This window comes from Phalacrocorax aristotelis, chromosome 12 (assembly GCF_949628215.1).
Source record: "Phalacrocorax aristotelis chromosome 12, bGulAri2.1, whole genome shotgun sequence".
NCBI lineage: Eukaryota > Metazoa > Chordata > Aves > Suliformes > Phalacrocoracidae > Phalacrocorax > Phalacrocorax aristotelis.
Window position 1 is genome coordinate 23,469,275 of NC_134287.1, and position 21,280 is coordinate 23,490,554.

A 21,280-nucleotide genomic window follows, 5' to 3' on the forward strand; every position below is an offset into this window, starting at 1 on the left:
AAAAGTTTCTTTCCAAATACTGTATTTGGAAATATTAAAGCACGTCAACAATCCAAAATATGTGAGGCATGTTGTTCAGCTGCAGTATATATCTAAAGTGAAGGATGACATTTTATATTTAAGCTGTTAAACAGTGGTTCAGCTGCTGGGCTGTATTAGGTCCAAAGCCTACTAACTTTTGCACTCTTAATGTTAAATAGACAAATTATTATTAAGTGAATTATTTGTTGAAGGTAAAGGAATTAAGTAAGTGTGTTCAAGTTAGGAGTACCCAAAGGTAATTTACAGGTTGGGGTGTGGGAATATACAAATTACCAAATAAAGCAAGTGCCATTTTATGATCTAGAGGCATAGGTGTCCATTATTCTGCCTAGGCTGGGTGACATCCTCCAGCGTGAGCTGAAGTACCGCCACAGTCTTCTGTGCTGGCTTTTACTTGGGCCAAGTAAAAGGCCCAAACCATCATGTTTCCGTCCACCCCGTTGTTTTTGTAAGTATTTTAAGTCATATGCTCCAACAATAATATAATTTGCATGTATAGATAAGTCCTAGCGGAAATCTTAATTGGAAGAGAATGCGGTCAAATGCTGAGTTAAACTTATCCTGACCACAGCAGCAAATACGCTGCAAGATCGGGGTTCTGATTTGGTCATTTTGGGACAAGTCATGTAACCCTGCTGTTGACAGTTCTGCGTCATGTTATCATCATGCTGCTATTGCCTAAATAGTATAAATTTTATTACTGTAATTATCTACCTTTAATGACTATTTTATAAAATAAGTTTTGTAACGACTCTTTGCGTTCTTGGAAAAAGTCAAATGAGCTACAGAATTACTGTCATAATTTGGGTTGGGTATCTAAAATTTAGGTCCGTTGTTTATGCTCCTATCAACTCTAAATTCTGCTGCTCCAAAGACATGAATTCTTACAGATTTAGATGTTCTTTGGAGAGTTTAGTGAAATACAGGAGGAAGAAATAGTCTCTGACAGCAGATATGAAGTGTGAGAACAGGCTGGTAGCCCATGTTGTGCTTTCAAACACATACCATTATTTTCAGCTGGTTTTGGCAATGACCTGCACTGGAGCATTACGCTTCAGTGCTGGCACGGTCAGGCCCCTCTGACTTCACATCCCTGCTCCTGCGTTCACCTTTATGTACTTGGTCCTACGAGGCTGTCTAACAGATGAGGAAGAGACGCCTGAAACCTCTGTCCCACCACCTGTATACTCGTACCCGTTGCCTCCCCAGGCCTTCTGCCAACGCAGCACAGCAACTTACAACTTTCTTAAAAATAACACTTAACTTGATCTTTCTTTCAAAAGCTGCATCATAATTGTATTTCTGTCTTCTAAAATAACTGTTAGTGAAGAAATTATGCGTCGCTGCTGGTTGGCGACTGCGCTCGTGTATAGGAAGAAGCTGGCAGCAATAACGATTTGCACGTCCCACGGTTTTGTATGTAAAAAGAAGTGGAGCAGCTGTAGGTTTTATCGTGTATTTCTTATATTTTCTTACATCACTCACTGATACTTAAATGCAGTCTTCCAATAGATATAATCTTGCTGAATTCTTTACACTGTATTTTCTGGTAAATAAAGGGTAATGAAAGCACTATATGAAAAAGCAGATTACCAATTAAATTATTAGGCTACATAATAGACTTTGTCATTAGATTGACTTCATTTTCTTAAGCTCTCACTATATATTTTTTGATGAGTGCCATAGATATTTTCATTTGCAGACTTCTAAATTTGTGTACCGACTTCCAGAAATCTTTAGCAGTAGAAATATGACTGATAGTGCTGTTACAATGCGTGATAGTGTTCAAAGGCTGAACTGGGCTTGAGTTTCCCATATACTGCATATTATTCTGAAATACAGGGAAATTAGAAAGATACTTTGAACAGTTTGATACAAACTCCTAAAACCACTAGAGTATGAATTCTTTAGTTCTGTAAACTGATCTAAGGAAAAGAAGGAAGGAATTTGGGGGCAGGAGCTGCATTCTGCATGGTTTTTGTGGAAAGCTGTCACAATCCATGCTCCTTTTCCTGGCTAGTTAAAACTGAGCATATTGTGAGTACATGAAACACAGGTTCCCGCGTGAGGCTTTGAGGAGGAGTTGTTCTCACCGCGGTGATGCGGGCCTGCTAACGCTGAACGTCGCGTGGTGCTTCGGTTGTTCTTGCTGCTCAGTATTCAGTTGCTTCATGTACAAGATTTCCCATCTGCCTCTGAACTGTGGTGTTCCTTTAAGAAGCTGCAATTACACTGCAGTCATTGCCACTTTAATATGTCTTTCCTTCATGCCCCTGCTTTGTATGGTTGAATAAACCCTTGCTGGGTCACTATTTAATTTGATATGGTCCCCCTCAGTAAAATGATGGAGAAAAGATGAATTAAGGCTCTGTGCTAGTCATTATCAATCATGGTTTGTGTGCATTACTTATTGCTCACAGTGCTTTTTGACATTAGCCCTCTATAACCTCTCTCTTCATGTTAATGTTGTCTGGAGGTCCTTTTACCAGATGTAGCAGAGGTTATTTATGTAGGTGGTGTTTCTAGGGGGTTTTAAAAGGTCAGCACGATCTCCAGAGAGACTCTATTCACAAAGAAAAGGCCGGCAGAATGTAACTACAAGTTTTCAAATTGTGATTTTTAGATTTTTTTAAGGACTTCTAATAGGTGTCAGAATCTGAGTTACACTTACTAAAATAAATTTTTTGCAAAACAGCCTGTGATACATACTACTGCCCTTAAAACCAGTATTTGCAGAGTATGTGTGAGGAAACACCACGCTACTATACGAAATTCTGTGTTTTACCATGTCATGAAACATGAATTGTGTTCCTTATACCTTTTAATTGGCTTGTATCCGTGTAGGCTTGCATGAAACAGAATGAGGCAGCAGTTCTGAGGGTTGGGCATCTTCATAGTGGTGTTGCTTGTGTTGGCGAGGTCGTCAGCGACAGAGTCCGAGCAAGTCCTGTGGGGCGGCCTGCTGGAGAAGTGGGCGATGGCTGACAGCAGGACTCTTGGTCTCACACACTTTGGTGGAACAAAACCTTAAGCTAATTGTACGTGCCCACGCCCGTGGCAGCAGGCAGGGCACATCCGAGGGAGAAGGGGATCTGGCTGATGCCGTCGCGGGGCTTCGCCCTGCGCCTTAAGAGGGGGAGGGTTCTGAGGGCTGGGAAAGCACAAGCGTGTCAGCCATTTTCAAGAGGGGTCCTCAGTCATGGGAAGGCGATGGAGCAAATCTTTCCGGCTGACCAGTGGCATGGGCAGGGGAGTGCTGTGGGCGTGTGTGCATCGACTCTAGCAAGGCCTTCGATGCAGTCTCTCACGGTATCCTTGAAGCTCAGTTGGTGATGTGTATGGGGCAGGAGGAGCGTAAGGGACGTTGGCCACCCGCCAGGCTCCCAGAGGGGCGAACAGAGTCCAGCAAGCAGCTGGTTGCTGGTGGTGATCCCCTCTGGATGTATCCATCAGCTGGATTTCAGACTAGTGAACTTACAGGATTTCCTCCCTGAATACAACCCAGTTAGACCTAAGCAAATTCACTTGCTTTCAAAACCCCAAATTCTTAAAAGATTTAAGCACCTACAAGCATCAAACAACCACTGATGTTAATTACTAAATATCTCAAAAGCAATTCCTCCCCCCATCCGTAGTTACGGAATTGATGCAGTCAGCTGCCAGGAGTCACCAGACAGATCTGCGGAGGGTGGTGGTGTGAACTTCGCGTATGTTCAGAAGAGAAGTCCATTTATTCTGTATAATCCATCTGGGTTTAGGAGGTTTTTCTCCTTTTGTCTACAGGAAATCTTTACATTTGGCTAAACATTTGTTTTTGGTAATTTATTTTATTTCCTCTTAATATATCTCCTGTGAGCTCCTGAAAGCCAACTGTAGAGACGTAAGTCAAGAACAGAAAATCTGTTCACTGTGTGTTCACAGTATGAAAATACGAATTTTGATACACTGCATAAAGGACCTTGTTGTTAGTCACTGTTCCCGGACTTGACAGTCTTGAGCGGACTACTTACTTCCTTCCGCTGCCCGCTGCTGTAGCAACGCAAAGCTGATAAAGTTTGTGCGGGAAAAGCCTGCAACCCTTCTTCGGCAGGGCCAGCGCAGCTGGGTCCTCAGGTGAGCAGCCAAGCTGCGATTCACCCCGCAGCTCTTGCAGTCAAATTTGGCTCTAGCAGTTTCTGTAGGAAGGTCCCACAAGCCTGTGGAAAGGTGATTCTGAAATTGCCACCTGAAGTAAGAAATACTAAACCTGTAGTACATAACTGCATAAATTTTGTAGGCAGTTTTTTACTTCTTAGTTTTGTTGCATGTAGGTAACACTTTTTCCACAAAATTACAAGCTCTGAAGTTGAGTGCAATCGATGAAATAAGCTGTCGTTTACACGTAACTTTGCACGTTTTCCTGGGTTTGGGTAGAAGAGAACAACTGCGTATCGGTAAATAGTTTTCACATTCAGGGAGAAGCTATTATTTATTCAGTATAATCAGCACTTTAAAATCTTCATAAGTATATTTTGTATGCAAGGAGAAACCCCAATGGGAAAGGGGCCCTGGTAAAGGAGCGGTGTTACCTCTGGTTGGTATTGACTGTGGTTGCCGTGTTTGTGCCTGGAGAGAGGAGGAAGACGGAGATAGGTAACTGTTATCGGAAAGGTGATTAGAAAACAGCCCATTTAGATTTTGTGAGGCATTTCACTATCTCAGCAGTATTTGGGACTTCAGAATTTCATGAGGACTGTCTGTTCACAGTGAGGTGCATAAATACATCCTGCAAGTCTCTTCTGAAGGCAGTGCCTTAGGAGAGCGATACCCCTGAATGGGGCGGGATGCTCTGCTATAGCTGGCACTTTATTCGTAATAAGGAGTTGCAGTCTTTTGCTACAAAATCATTGGCATCATTATTTAGGCCGGTCTGGTGCAATATTCGTTACCAGAGAACATTAGCCTAGCCACACGTTCATTGTTAACAGTGAATAAATAGGATGCAGAATCATGTCTTTTTGTGGGAGGTTGTAATTTATAGCAGTGGCTTAGGAGTGGTGCTGAAAAAATCCTTTTGCTGTATCATAAGTGCCATATGTTGGCATCAGCTGATTTGTGGCTTTCTCGCGGACATTGCAGGTTTGATAAATGCAATGTTCTACCATTATTTAAATTCCCCTTAACTTTTATAGAAATATTGGGAGGGTTGGCTCAGCAGCAGAAATAGCTTTCTAGCAGATCTCATTTATTTTAATTCGATGTAAATCTCTGATGACATTTTACAGTTCAGGTAGAATTACAAAGAGGCCAAGACATTTGTGCGTAGGCAGTAAGAATTTGCTGGTTTAGGCTAAGCATAAATACAGTTGTAAGGCTTTCCTACTTGGTTATCTTTAATCTATAAGCAACTACCAGGGCTTATATTAATTTTACATGTAAGTTTATAACTGCCGCAGGGCCAAGAATATAAATAATTCCAGGATTTGTAAGAGACATAATATATGTTTTCGAGGTACTTCAGTAGGTGTGTAGTGCTTATTAATTACTGCATATGGATGAACTTTGTTATATTTTGTTCTGTGTATAAGTACATTTCACAGTAATCCTTTACTTATGGTGACTGATTCTCCTTTGCTTATTTTTCAGTGCAAGTGGTCCAGAAAAGGTTTCATTCGAACAAGGTGGTGTATTACTGATTGGTAAGTTGCATCTTTAAGCTCTTTCTGATTATGTCTATATTATGTATGTCTTTGTTAACTCTTTCAAAGGTGTTCATATGTATAGATTGGTCTATTCATAGAACAGATCAGTTCCAAAACAGTTGCTTTGCTTTATTATTTATTGAACACACAATGCTCAGTGAGCTGTAATGACGCATAACAAAATGTGATGTTAATATTCACGTGTATGTGCAATTAGCGTGGGATAATCGAGGCCATAAGCAACCTCTCAATCAAGCATGATCAAAAAAGCTTGGTGTCTGTGACCAGGGCTACAGAAGCCACAGTGTGGAGCTAAAGGCGTCCCCCCACTACTGCTCCCCATCACGCCTGATACGGCTGAGGCTCTACACCGTCTCGTCTGGGTCAGGTAGCTGTGCCTGAGTGTGTGCAGCCCTCACCTCTGGGATTTCTGAGGAAAGAGATGGTTCTCTATGAACTCTTTAGGCCAGCTGCTTAAGCCCAGTCCGGTTTCCACTGAAGTCAGTGGAGGGACTCTACCTTGAAGGAATATAGGTTTTTAAAATCCTGTATTACTTCTACTGGAACAGAACTTCTTAAGTGTCCTGTTCAGGTCAGGATTCCCATTTTAAACCCAAGGCATGGCCCTGTTCTCTGTGAGGTTGCTTATTTTCATCCTAGGGTAGAACAAAGCACCTGGCAGCCCAGCACTCATTTGTAGGGCTTGATGGAGGGGCAGCAGATCTGGAGCAGGCAGCACACCTCTCGTCTGTGTGCTCGTAGGCTGCTGAGGAAACATCCCACTGAGCAAGACTGATTTAAGTTCGGTGTAACGCAGCTGTCGCCAAAGCAGAGAGACTTCCTCATAAGATGTGCTGCGAAAATCTACAGAAGAAACAGTCATTTTTTGCTCTTGGGATGATCCAGTAGCCTAAAGAGGTGGGGGGTGAGGGGAGCAGACGATATGGAAATAGAAGTTGAACATCGTTATGGTGCTACACGCTAGATCGCTGTCTCTGGAAGAAGCAGTGCCAACTAGTGTTGACGGGAGGTGCATCTCATAACTGAAGCTGTTGGCTCTCTGTGTTTGAAAACGATATCTTTAATAACAATAACAGTAGTAACAGTAGTAGTGTGTGTTGGGGGGAGCAGCTGGTTGTGCAAAACACTATACCTGAGAGGGCTTGAAAATCGTCCTTGTCTTAACGCAAGGAGAGCTCAACAGACCCACGGATGGTGCCGATTTCTCTAGTCCTACCTGGAAATCTGACCATGCTTTCTTAGGGTTTAGTCATAGTTTTGGTCTCTACTGCTTCTTTATGTTGTATTCACCTAAATGTAAGTGAATATTCAATATTTTTCCCTTCCTCCTGTGGACGTTTCACATTTTAAAATTGTAAGTGTGATTTTAAAGTCTGATAAACGTTCACACAGGCTGACTTTGAGTGCTGAGCAGTGTTCTTGCTAGTTTGCTTAAGCATGTTGATTAGATTAAGCAGTTTGTGAAAAATTAAAAAGCAGCAGATTTTATCCTTTTACAGACTTTTGACCCAGAAATCGGGCAGGCAGCTATGGGATAATGTAGGTTCTTGTTAATTTTTCCAGATCCGTATGACATGGCATGTGATTCCAGCAGTAGAGATCTGCGGAAGTGGGTATTTAGCACCAATTGCTAATCTGGCCTTTCCTCTTATACCGTGACTTTTCCAGGTTCTCTCTCTCCTATTCTCTTGGATTTCCTCCTTTCAGAAAAAATAATGTGAATTTATTTTTAGGCCTTTCCAAGAAAAAAAATGTTCTTCAGAGACAGATTTAAAGGAGATGTTTCCTTGCAGGTTGATAATAAAAAAGGAAAGTTCTTGGAAGGAGCAGTCGGTAGCTAGATGTTCTGATCAGATAATGTACGACGCCTATGTTCCCTAAGGGTATATTGGGAAGTAAGAGTGAGGAGGCTCACAGCTTTCTCTGATCTGTAATGAGGTGAGCTATGCTGGTAGTTTTGTGCCTGGAATAGTCTGCAAGTATGACCTGCATAATCTAACAAGTTCTCAAATGTTTCTAATGAGAAGTTGAAGGAGCAAGTTACTGTGAACAATTTCTGGAGAGTCAAAGGGAAATATTTTGGAAAATACAGAGGTTTAGAAAATACACCTAATTAGATCTAAGCGCATAATGTGTCTGTTCATGGTGTGGTAAGTGTTTAAACCCAGTCTGTGTGCACATGCCTATGAACAAAGTTCTGGCTGTTTTCATAATCATGACGTCTGATCTGTATATTTCTACATTATAGTAGTTCAGTGAAAATATAGGCAGGAGACTTGTTGTTAATACTGCTGTGTGAATCCTTGAAGGGAGCTATAAATGTTCCCTGCCTAGGAAAACATCATTATAGAACGTACCTCATGCCAAAACCAGAGGGCTTCCAAAAATCCCAAAAAGTGACCTTAACAGATTTCAGAGAACCGGCCTCTTTTACCTCCTCTGTGATTCAGTGACCTGCCCCCACCGAGCTCCTCTGTGAATCCAGATTCTTCACATGCATTACTCTTCATTAGCTTATCTTTAGTGTGAATGAAGAATTAAGGAATCTTGGGGCACTCGGATATTTGATTTTAAGAAAAAACAAGAGAGAACTACATGCACCAATTTTTGCCCTTTTTTTTTTAGTATCTTGAATACAAGGGGGAGTGGTATTTATTTCTATTCCAATAGTTCTCAGTGTTATTGTATTAATAGGTGCAAGGTAGTGCTCTGAATGCATTACAGTCTTAAATACAGTTTACATATATAGTTTCTGTTTGGTAGGCAGGATGGAGTAGAGAATGTATGTATAAAGTGTAGGTATGGCACCAACCTGGGAATGTTTGCAAGTATATCAGAGGTCAGAATCAGCAATCAAAATTGTTTTGATATTTTAGAGAAAGTAGGATTGCGAGATTAAAGCCATGGAAGTGCAAAGCATTACACTTTGAGAGGACAATTCAAAAGCACAGATACGATATTGGGAATATCTGACTCGTTACCCACACAGGATCAAGGGAGAAGAAACGGAATATGGTTCCTTATTGTCTTACTGAGATGTGTTAATAGATACATCATGTGAAGGACATGAAGGAGGAAGGGATGGTAATTATTTAATTAAGCGCTGCCAAGGCCTGTGATAGAGTACCGTCTTGCTTTGAGCGCTGTGCTTTAGGTAAGCTGGAAAAAGGGGAGTCAAGAATGGTAGGAGTATTTCAGCAGGAGTTGTAAAAATCTGGCTCGCCACATCTGGGAGACTGGTTGCTGTCTGTCTCCCCTGGAGAAAGGGCAGAAGGAAATCAGTTTCATTTGCAGGGAAACAGGTGGTATGATGAAATTTTTAATTTAAGGACAGGGAAATTGTAGGTGGAAGGTCCTTCATTAGCAAGTTCTAAGAACAAGCAGTTTTTAGGCAGATGGGGATGGATTATAGGTACCTTCCCACAGGAGGTGAGTTTGTGACATGAGGTCTCTCCCTGCCCTACAGGGATTCTTTCTGTTCATCCCTCAGACAGACAGGAATGGACATCTCAAGCCATCGTCTCCAGATGATGTTTTGTAGTTATGTACTAATTAAATCTTAATACAAAGGTCAGTAGGACTCTTTTACCATCACTGTGAGTTCATTCAGCAAGATACGCTGTTCCCCGTAGCCAAAAAAAACCCACCAGTATCTTTGGAAGAGGCCTTCGTGCCAGCTGCTTGGTGACCTGTGTATCTTGACCACCATTACTTGCTGTGTCCAAATCTGTCCCCTGAGCTCATCACGATCTGGGGAATCTCCCTGTGCACAACGTGGGGTTTCTGCTTGATACCTCTCTCTGCCAAAGTCTGTTCCCATGTTCTTGATGGCAGGCTGCAAACTCCATTTTGAACAGGAGGTATGTTTGCCTTCTCTCTTGTTTCTTATCTCCACACTGAATTCTCATACAAGAGGTGTCTGTGCGCAGGACTAGAATGCAAAGTCAGCATGATTTAGCCACTTGTTCACATCCAAAATGCTTGGCTCCTATAAAGGGAAAAAACTGTTCAAGTCTGAAATCCCAGGCAAGGTAATACAGTCAGATGATGGGGCTGAGCTGGGGACTGAAAACTCACTAAATGGACCTTTCATTAGCAGCAAGGCGAAGGGAGAGGGAATTCACTGAGATGACATTCAGCGGATTTTTCTGGGAAGAGGCAGCTTGAAATCCATAGATGGCTCTGGGTGAAGCCCAAATGGTGTTCATCAGGGAAGCAGAGAAATGAGAACGTGTGTTTTGTTGCCTTATGTAGTGGCACCTCTGCATTTAGCTTATCTTAAGTTGGAGAATGCATGGTTTTGGAGCCCTTTGCAAAATCATCGGTATGTGTCTGCAACACATCGGTATGTGTCTGCAACTACTGTTGAAGATAAGGGCTGCTGAAAGCGGGCATAGGCACAAAATGCACAGTGCCTGGAAGAGCAGCGCTTGGCTGAGGAGCATTTCTGTGGCCATCAGCATTGTTTCAAGGGGTCTCAGGCAGGAAAACCTAGAACAGGCATGCCTGTGGAGGGAGCTGACAGAGGGCCTTTGTCCGTGGGGTATGCCTGAGCTGCCAAGGACGGGAACAGTACTGAAGCATACTTGGACACAGAGCCTAAAACAGGTCTAGTATGACAACCCACATCCTGCCTAAAAACACCAGTGAGACTGGACTTTCATCGGAGCTGTGGTAGTTTAGCTCCATTCTTCCCATAACATCTTTTCTCATTTAAGCGGTCAATACTTTCAATCAGCTACAACCAAATTTTGCCAAGATTTTTTCTGAATGCGAGAATAAAGCATTTTAAATAGCCTTGTTTCTTATAGCAGTCCTCTAGGACAGACTTACCTCTGCTCTGATATGTAATTTCTGTTTCTTCGTAGTTTAAAGAAATCTGTTCAGTTACACCCAGGAATCTTTTTACCCTTGCCAGTCCAATGCTAGTGTAATAATTATTATTAGCGTTTGTGGAACCTACCCAAAATATATTTCTTAAAACACTAACCAAAATTGTGCCCTCAAAGTGAAGCGCAACAGCTTTTTTAGCAAATAACAGTATTATGCATGTAAGAGCTAAAGGGGCACACCACTTTCTGCAGGTGCTGGACGGGCGTCCTTTCCAAAACATAACATTGTCAATTTCCCTTAAGTATCCCTTTTGGAGCTTCACAGGAGATACCTCTCCTTCAGTCCCTCAGTGCCGGATGCAGGAATTCCTGCATACCCTCGGTTGTTTGAGGGGGTTTTGTTAGGGGGCTGGTGGTGTTGCTAAATCGGTGTGAAAAGAGTATTCCAGGTTTTCTGGTTTCATTGTGACTCACCATGTCCCATCACCAAAAGAGCTTAATAGCAAAGCAGTGAGGTGATGAGTTTTTAAAAATGCAGACCAGGTCTTTAGGACACAAAAAGCCACAGACAGAGCAAATATAAAGCAGAATGTCAGCTTGGCCATAACAGCTGGGTAGATTTCTGTTTGCCACTCAGACGCGTCCTGTCAGTTGGCAGTGGGAAAGAAGAGTTCAGAAAGGCACCTTGCCTTCCAGGTGACTCCCAGCCCTGGAGGTGACACCTCGTATGTGATTAACGTAGGTGACAATAGGAAGTTCCTGTCTGGGTGTGTTTATAACAGAAAACTCCTTCTATGTGAAGGCTTTCTGCCACAGTGAAAAGTGGGATTGTGTGAAGTGATTTAAGGTACAAGAACACAATTGCATACAGGTACACCGTAAGGCTAGCAGTGTTGTTATAGTTCATACCGTTACCAGCCAGCATCAGCCAAGTGTTGTGCAGTCTCAAAGTGAACTCCAGTCCCTGTCTCAAGGACCTTATGCACTGACACTGAAGAGGATGCAGCCATAAATGGCTGTCAGAACAAGTGGACGTGAAAACAGGGTGGATGCATAGTGATCATAGGAAGTCGTGGACTTGCTAGAGCAGGTCCAGAGGAGGGTCAGAGTGATGGAGCACCTCAGCTGTGAGGACAGGCTGAGAGAGTTGGGGCTGTCCAGCCTGGAGGAGAGAAGGCTGCGGGGAGACCTAACTGTGGCCTTTTGACACAGAAAGGGGTCTTACAAGAAAGACAGAGAGGGGCTTTTACAAAAGCCTGTTGTGGCAGGGTGAGGGGCAATGGTTTTAAACTGAAAGAGGGTTGGTTTAGATTGGACATAAGGAGGGGACTTTTTGCGATGAGGTGGTGAGACACTGGAACAGGTAGGCTGCCCAGAGAAGTTGTGGATGCCCCATCATGCGTGTTCCTCCTGGAGGGCAGAGCTCCCAAGGCCAAGGCAGCGTTTACCCCTTGGGGTTATTTCCTTCTAGAGTGCGCTAGCAGTAGCTGGTAGTAGCTGGTAGGGGATGCCAATGCAATGGGCTTTGGCTGAGCCAGCCTGCAGCCAGGTGAAGGGACCGCTGCCCAACTCCCTGCCTCACCGCAAAGTAACGAAGGATGAGTTAGTACTGGCTTTCAGGTTAGGAGGCAAAGCTGAGAAATTTTACAAATTTTACGGATTTTGTGAGGCTAGCTCCTCATCCAAGTCCTATGGGGAGCAGATGAAGGAGCTGGGGGGGTTTAGCCTGGAGAAGAGGAGGCTGAGGGGAGCCCTTCTCGCTCTCTGCAGCTGCCTGAAAGGAGGTTGGAATGAGGTGGGGGTTGGTCTCTTCTCCCAAGTAACAAGCAATAGGACAAGAGGAAACGGCCTCAAGTTGCACCAGGGGAGGTTTAGGTTGGATATTAGGAAAAATTTCTTCACCAAAAGGGTTGTCAAGCGCTGGAACAGGCTGCCTGGAGAGGTGGTTGAGTCAATGCCCCTGGAGGTATTTAAAAGATGTGTAGACGAGCTTAGGGACGTGGTTTAGTGGTGGGCTTGGCAGTGCTGGGATAACGTTGGACTCAAGGTCTCTTCTAACCTAAATGATTTTATGATTCCATGATGCTGCAGGCACAGTCTGCGTTAAACAGCCTGTGTCCTCTTCCTGACTGGAAGTGGCGTGCGGATTGACCACGATCATCTTGGCATTCTCCACACAGGGACACATCAGGAGTTGCAGTGACGGGATGTAGCCTGTAATATCAGTAAAATTCTCCTGTCAGTAGCTTTTTATTTTGTTTATTGCAAAGCCACAGTTCTCCTAAGTATTCTGCTACAGCTTTATAAACTTGTGGTTGGTTGTTTACACATTCAATTTTGTTTTAAAAATATTTTAGTGAGAGGGTACTGCTTGATTTCTGTGAATTGTAACTGACAAACAGCTTTTCATTTTAATATTATGCATATTTTAAGCAAAAGCCTAGACGCAGTTTTACCTGGGGATGAGTTGTCATAAGTTTGATGATAGTCTTTGACAGTTTTCCAATGATAACTTAATTTGCACAGTCTCTGTGAGTAAATATTAAGGTAATATAAGAGAAAATACAGTAAATGTTATTATGTTGAATGCTTTGCTGATACAACAAATGTTTTTTCTTTTACCCTGAATCATTTTAATTTTTTCCTTTTTTGTCATAGTGCCTTTGACTTGGTAAACATTCATCTTTTCCATGATGCTTCCAATTTAATTGCTTGGGAAACAAGCCCATCGGTTTACTCAGGAATACGGCATAAGGCTCTTGGCTATGTACTTGATAGGTATGTATTAGCCTTTACTAGCCTTTTTCAATCTTCTGTGTTCATAAGCAGCATACAAAAGATGTTTCAAAAGGCACGCTCAGAAATGTAGAGATTTTTATTCTCTGAACTGAAAATGGTCACTTCTTATCACGGTTTTCTAGACAGTGCCAACGACAGATCAGTTTATAACACTTATTCTTTTAAGCTAAATTATTGAGATTGGAAAATCTCTCTGAAGTCACCAGAACTTGTAGAGTAGAAAGCAGGTTTATTTTTTAAATGTGTTAGATTAGCTTCTTTTTAGTCTGCGTGGAGTCTAATAAAGCTGCCATTCAAGTATGTTTTCAGTTGCAGAATAATAGAATAATTCTGGTTGGAAGGGACCTCTGGGAGTCTCTTTCTTGTTCATCCTCCTGCTCAGAGCAGGGCTGACTTCAACGTCAGATCAGGTTGTTCAAGGCTTATCCAGCTCAGTCTTGAAAAGCTCCAGGCACAGCGATTTGCGGCTGCTTTGGGCCACCCATTACTGTGTTTGACTACCTCATTGTGAAACTTTTTCTCCCTATTATCCAGTCAGAATTTCCATCAAAGCAGTTTGTGTCCATCACTCCTCATCTTTCGGTGGGCATTGCTGGGAAGAGCCTGGCTCTGTCTTTTCTGTAACTACCGAATAGATAAAGCCAGCAACAAAATCCTCCCGTAGCCATCTTTTCTGTAAACTGAACAAACTGAACAAACCAGCTCTTTCAGCCTCTCCTCATAAGTCACGAGCTCCAACCCCCTCAACATTAAACCCTGTGGTGTTTTAATCTCAATACTAGCTGAGTGCAGTAGGCAGCTAATCTTTTTCAAGCAGCCACACGGCATTTGTGTGCAGTCATCACTGTTATTAATAACATCATGGTTTATAATGGTGTTACAGAGTTGATTCATCTGATGGGTGGTACAATACAGAGGATAGTCCCAAAAATACCCAACAATTTACAGCCGCCCTAATTAGCAGTTATAAAGTCAAGAAATGAAGACAGCTTTTTCTCAAGTAAGAAAAAATTATTTCTGCATGGGCATACGTGTGTTGGCAAAGTAAACAGGTATTTCTCTTACGAGGTGCTGCTTGAGTTCATGTTTGCCTGAGAAATAGAGCTTTAAAGTGTCTCTTCAAAGCAGCCGTGGCATACACCGATCTGTAGCATGAGATGGTGCTTAAAACAAACTGCTTAGGCTGGAGAAAATAAAAGCAGAGCACTTCATGTGCTGTTTTGCTGCTCCAGTCGCTGGTGTCTGGCAGCCCGTGGCGGTGTGCAGCGTGTGCCTCCGGCAGCGGTGCCACGAGTGCCGGCACGTGCCAGGCTCAGAGGGCCCTCTGCAGCGAGACCGCTGCTGCCCCTCCCCAAAGCGAGGTTTGGGCGAGGGCCGCCACTGGTCTTGCTGTGGGGCACCATGTGCTGCGGCGTGGGAAGAGCCGAGCCCCGGCCTGCTGCCCAGCACAGGCCGGCGGCGAGGGCTAGCACGTTGCGGCTAGCTGCGGGGAGCAGAGCAAGTGCCCACGACTCGTGGGGAGCCGTTGCTCGACACGACTTGGACCGCGGTCAGGGGGGCTGAAAGGAAGGACGGGTTCCGTGTGTCTCTTCCTTCTGGCATTTACTTGCAGCCTTCCCTGTGTATGGCAAGTGCAGTGAGGAGTTCCCCACCGACAAACAGCTGTTTACTCTCGTGTCTCTCTGGCAGCAACAGAGGAGTTAAAGACGCTCCTGATCCAAATTAAGTTATGTGTTGAAAAATACCTTTGTGTATGCAGTGTTGTCTTTTTTCCCTATGTAGATTTTCATTGAAAAAAGGTTCTGAAATGTGGAACAGAGTATAAATAACCTTTTCGATCACATGCTATCCAAACTTTTACTTCTTTCTGTAAGTTTTGTCTTATTTAAAGACAGGCAGCTATTTTAGCAAGACTCCTTTCTCCACTACGTATAAAGCAGTGCTTTTCCTGTGCACCCCAGCAGAGGGCTAAGTAGGAATTTCTCCAAAATAGACATTTATTTTTACTTTTGGGTATGATACAAGGATGAAGAGGAAGAATCCAGTATGTCTTCTCTTGTATCACTTTTAAAACCTGTTCAAATCATCAGAAAACACTCGAGGCACTTGGAAGGTTTGCAGATAGGTAGAATGTAGCGGTTTGTAAAAGATCCGTATTTGGGGGGCAGAGATGCAGTAAGATCAGGATGTACTCCCAGTGCCGTTTGAGAGACAGACTTCTGAGTTCTGTTACGTAGAGCAGTGTGGGAAAGGCCTATTTTTATTTCATTTTTTGTTGGCTCCATTGGTCTCCTCTCCTTTTCTTACGCTTTGCATGAGGGAACTTTAGCAAACCTGTATAAACCTTTTGCATTATTTATTGCGTACTTGTTTACAGCATACAGTGTGCTTCATTAGCTAATTTTGGCTTTGGACCTCCCACGATGCCCTGGCAAGGGTAAGGTAATAAGACTGTAGTATTAGTGTCAGCTGTGGGTCAGAGATGTCATGATGGTATATCATTAAAATGTGACACTGCCAAAAACTGCCCCAACTCCCCTGTCCTTAGAAAAGATTTTAGGTTGCACACTACTACTGTGAGCTTGCATTCAGATGAATTGTTCATTTTGAGAGAGCAGCCAGCCGCAGATCCGGACCTCCATAGTGAAATGATGGGCTGACTCGCACAAAAGGGGAGTTCTGTAAGAGCAGTGAATAATGGGAAACCCCTTTCATCGGCATTGCTAACCTTTTGGCAGCCACCAGCAAACTCTATTCTGATCTGCTGATTGGGGAGGACAATACACTGAAGCTCACTTTGAATGAATGCTACCACCAACAGTGTCCCCATTCAGAGGGTTTTGGGAACCATCTTTGACCATTGTCTGCCATCACTCCTTCAGACAGTAGGAAAAGGGAAAGTGAGAGCGTCTATAGGGGGAAAAGTACTTCTTTTCTTGGCTTTAATCTCTCTTTAAAGCTTCATAGATCTACATTTCCAGCTGAGCTACTGGAACTATGCAGTGTCAGATAAATACAGAAGAGAGAGGTTTCAAGCTGAGCTTTTAAATCCCCTTATCTGCATGAACTAATAATGCAGATTTAGTGCAGTTAAAAACAGAGACTGATAAGTCTTTTCCTTTAAAGCCTTTAAACTGCTAAAGAGCATTTAACAGCAATGCAGTTCAAACCCAGTGAACAATACTGAGAAGGAAAACAGTTTAATGAGCTAAACCTTCACTGAATGAAACAGAAACACCTTCTCACAGTTGATTTAGGTCACTGTGGGAGTAAGTGAAAACGCAGTTCTGTTCACGCTGCATCTTCATAAACATGAATTAAGTACAGCCTTTTCATGTAAGGTAAAAGCTATCGCAGCAGTTTGAAATATAAAAAAGATAAAGAGTTTGTAAGTAAAGCTCAAATGAATTCATTTAACTGTTAAAATCATCAGCGAGACTAGTTTCCCCAAAAGTTATTTTAACTACAAGGTTTTAACACAGGCACGAAGGTGCACAACACCTCTAAATTACTGAGAAGGGGAAGGGGGACGGACACAAAGAAAAAAGTGTCAAGTGAATGATTTAAAATTGCTGCTAAAAGTTTTCTCCTGAGGGAATCTGTTAATAATCATAATAACATGTTTTGGGAGTAGAAAGGTTTAATCTTACAATGGTGTTCTGAAGTGATTTAGTTTTAATAATGTAAAAAATGAATTACGTGGCAAGAAGAATGCCTTCAAAGACAGCTAGCTGGTATGTGCTGAGCCAGATTGTTTTTAGCATTTGCCATTTAGCAAGTGTGAAGAAAATGTGGTGTTAGATAGACTCTGTAAAGACCAAACGAGCTGGAATTACATTGGTGTTGCGCAAATATTTGCTTTTATATTTACAAATACATATACAGTGTATATGTAGAAAATTGGCGTGTGTAATGAGTCTTTTGTCAGTGCTAATGTAGACCCAAATTAAATTCCCAGAAGCCAATTACGTTTTTCCAGGTAGACACGGAGCCAGTCAAAACTGAATTTGCTTTATAAATGAGAGTAAGAACACCTGCTTTATATTTTGTGGGGCAAAAAAATTCTTCCAGGCCCATTTTGGATAATTCCTATGTCCAATTAGTCCTATTTGCGTAATACTTGCATTTTTGTATTTTCTAAATTTGTATTTTCTAAATTTGGAGGGTTTAAGCTATACAGGAGCGTAAGTGTAGTTTACATTTTGGTTTAGACTTTCTTACATCCGCTGTAACTAATGCTTGTCCGTATGTCATATTAATTAACCATATTGGCATATAAGTCATGTCCTTTAGAAACTTGCTGGGGAAAAGCGTCTGCTGAATTTAATAGCCTAGCTAGGGAGTGAGTAGAAGCCGTAGGATAGGGTCCTTTAAAAGTATTAGAAGGGAGTTTGCGGAGGACAAGGATGTGAGATGTTAGCCTGATCCCGTGGTTCTTGGTGTGCCAGCCATTTAAACTTCCTGAAATTATCTAGAGCATTCAGATCCATAAAATGAATGTGTTTTTTTTTTAAAGAAAGTGACAGTGCTCTTCTGTTTTCCTATTGAAATGTTCCCTGGCCTAGTTCAACAGAAACATTTTTACATTACAACTGTGAAATCTTGGCATAAAGCTCCCCTTTGTGCCCTTCATTATTTTCTCACAAATATAGTCCATTGTCACATAGCTGAAGTTAATTTGATCAACATTGGGACATTTAACTTTTATGTCCGGTCAAAGGAGCTGTTTCATGCTCATTTTGGGTATTCAAAAGAAATGATTGCCAGAAAAATAATGTTACTATTAACAATTCAGAGCAATTAGTTTCCCAGGGAGAGGCGATGTGATGCACCGGCTCCACACAACTATTCTTTGTCATTTTATGGATGCTCATCAGTCAACTGTCACATCTTCTCAAAGACCCCTCCAATCTAAATGTTTCTCTTTGGGCTTTTCCCAGAACTAGCAGCTGAATGAGCAAAAGAAAAGCCACTTAGTTTCTAGGCAAAGGAAAACTTCACTCTAAAGATCTGGGTCATTTGAGAAGATCCGAGGAGTAGCTCGCTGCTGGGGGGGCGGGGGGGACTGGCTTTTTAAAAATTTTATTTGTTTTTTGCAACAGTGATTTTAACGTCAAGTGAAAACTCTCTGTAATCATGTGCCTTCAAACGTTTAGTGAAATTTCTGTGTGTTCAGATAGAATGTGCTCCCAGGGCAAATAAACCTTCCGTCCAAATGTCCCGTAACAAAGGTTTAAAACCCTAGATCACATTCAGAAAGACAGCTTTTCATTAAACACCCTGGGGCTCATCTCGTTAATATTCAGTCACACCCCCCCTTAAACTAAGGTTAAGTGCTCTCAAAATTAGTGTGTTTGTATAATATGCTCTTTAAAGAGTAAATCCAGCAAAATTGTCTTGTTACTTTCAACCTGTCAAATACAGTCAAAGACACTTTTTCCTCGCTTCTTGTTTTTCTGCTGGCTCGAGCTTTTGCATGTTTGATGCAGTTGTCAGAAATGTAACTTGTATATCCTTCCTGTTTACACAAACACATGCTGAATTTTGTTTAGGTTATATTTTTAGCAGAAAACTAATGTTGCACTTGCATGCATCGTAATGGAAAATATACATGATTATTATAATTTTAAGGACACAATAATCCCATTTCCATAGTAAGCAAATTATGTTTTCTGGTAGTCCTAGTCAGTAATTTTGCCCTTATTCTGTTGTTTTCAGCATTTGGGGCTCTTTTTTTTTTTTTTTTTGTTTTCTTTTTTACATTTATTAATAACTGAACAGGTTATTAATAAAGTTGCAGCATTTATTATTCAAATTGTAAATTAAATATCTGGTTTTTCTCTTATGATAAAAAGAAATCTGTAAAACAATAGCAGGTTTGGAAGCAAAGATCTGACTGGACAATCAGCACTCTAAACTCCAGAACTTTAATAACTTGCACTTGTCACACAGGAAGGTGACACTTAAAAAAAAATAGCGTGGATACACTCAGTCTTCAGTTTGTCTGCCTAATGTGGGCAGGATTGTGGCTCTTTCAGAAGAAATGCTGACAGCAAAAGCTCTGAGGTTTCCTGGAGGGGTTTTCGGCAGTTGTTTTCACGAAAGCGAACTCGCGGTCCTTCGGTGTGGGTCGCAATAAGGGATGCCAAGTCTGCTTGTGAGCTGGGGCTGCTCCTGGCGGCGCTCAGCCTCCTCATCTTTCATGAGTGCTTTGCTCCTTTTTACCTATTTTCCAGTAATAGGTTCTCCTGGAGCTGCCTCAGTTGGCTACCATGTGTGTCTAGTAGAATATAACTGGTGTAACTACAGGCTAGATTGGATGTATTGTAAAAAACTACCACTCCCAGGAGAACTAGTGTAATTAAACACAGGCAATTGAAGAAAAGAGAGAATGCCTCTTAAATAAGAAATGGCTGCAAATAACTTGTTGCCTTCTTGATTTTGCAATTAAAATGGCTTTATATGAGAATGTGCAGAGTGCGTCACATTCTCATTGAGTTATATTTCTCTTTTTACTGTAGTTTGTTCCTTAGAGAGTCTGGAGCTGGGTAAAGAGCAGTCATTAGTATCTGGCTAAAGGTGACACTCACATCAGCATTCGTTGTGGTTTGTGTCTTTTTGAAATGTTCTATCGTATAGCCGTATAATCTTCCAGAATAGCTGTGATTCAATTAAGAAGAATCTATATGGGCTGTTGATCCAATTTTTATTCATTTGAAGAGAAATGAAAATAAATTGCTATTGTGATTTTATTTACAATGCTCGCTGTAAGGTAATGCTATGAGCTGACAGTTATAAAACAGAGAAATGGTTGAAGGAGCTCCATTCCGCTTCCGTTCGAGTCTATGGGCACTAAGCGAGTAACCATCTTTCAACATTTTTACTCTCATAGGAAGGTAGGATCACTATGTGAGAAGGTTGTTGTCTTTGAGTGTTGTATTCGGTGTCCTGGAAGGATACATATTGTCCCTAACAGGTAAATAATCAGATGTAAGTTACGGCATTTTTAGCTGCTTGTCTGTCTGTACAAGTGCTGAAGTAGCTGTAGATGGACTGGGCAGACGTTCTTCACGGACCGACAGGTAAATAGCTGTAACTGCTTCACCTTTTATGAAAGCTTCTTTATCTTTCTTCCGTTTGTGTAGGCTTTAGGATGCAGCTAAGATGATTCAGTTTCTCACTCCAGCAAGGAAAGTGGTCATGCTATCTCCATATTCACCAGAATTCTCTTTGTTCGGACCTGATGTTGACAGCTCTGATTTTTTTAATCAGTGTGCTCTTTTGAAAGAGGGGGTTTCCCCTTCTCTTTAGCACTTCAAATGTTTCCGTCATGTCACCCCTCGTTTCCTCTCTCAGCTCAGTAGTCCACTGTAGTGCGATTTTCAAAGGGGTAAGGGCCCAAGCTAACAATTGCGTGTACAGTTTGTTGCTAGTTGGCTTTTCTCAATGTCAAGCATTTTTTAATCCCTTGTGAGTAAAGTGTTTCTGTTTCTAGTAATTTGCGTTACCCTTTTCTGGAAGTGGTTGGTTTTGTTTGTAATTCACAGTCCCTCTGAGCCTCGCTGATTTCCCAGGCAGCGGCAGAAGCGTGCGGGTTTCTGTTGCTAGCAGTGCCCCGTGGCATGACGTGGCCGGTGCCCGGCCACCGTCCGCTGTCCCCTTGGCCCACACGGCCGTCCGCAGGAGGTTGGACTGGGAAAGGCGTTTGTTACAAGTCTGGCGAGATACAAATATCGCAAGACTTTTTAACCATTCTGCCACTGTTCCCGTTGATGAACTGTTTAGGACATACAGGGCCTTTTCCATGAATTTTTCAAGTTCTGTCACAAAAAATATTTTTCCCAGCCTTAATGAGGTAATGGATTGGTATCCCATTGCCATGTATCCTGGTTATTTTCTGGCTTG

General features: G+C 42.2%; 1 protein-coding gene across 3 annotated transcripts in view; it reads left to right on the forward strand.

Annotated features, from left to right (window-relative positions):
- INPP5A (inositol polyphosphate-5-phosphatase A) overlaps positions 1-21,280 on the forward strand; it is a 254,812-nt gene that overhangs the window by 145,017 nt on the left and 88,515 nt on the right. For all 3 annotated transcript variants that reach the window (XM_075107881.1, XM_075107879.1, XM_075107882.1), the window contains 2 exons: positions 5,668-5,720; positions 13,235-13,354. In XM_075107881.1, the coding sequence (XP_074963982.1) occupies positions 5,668-5,720; positions 13,235-13,354 (173 nt within the window). The remainder of the gene's footprint in view (positions 1-5,667; positions 5,721-13,234; positions 13,355-21,280) is intronic.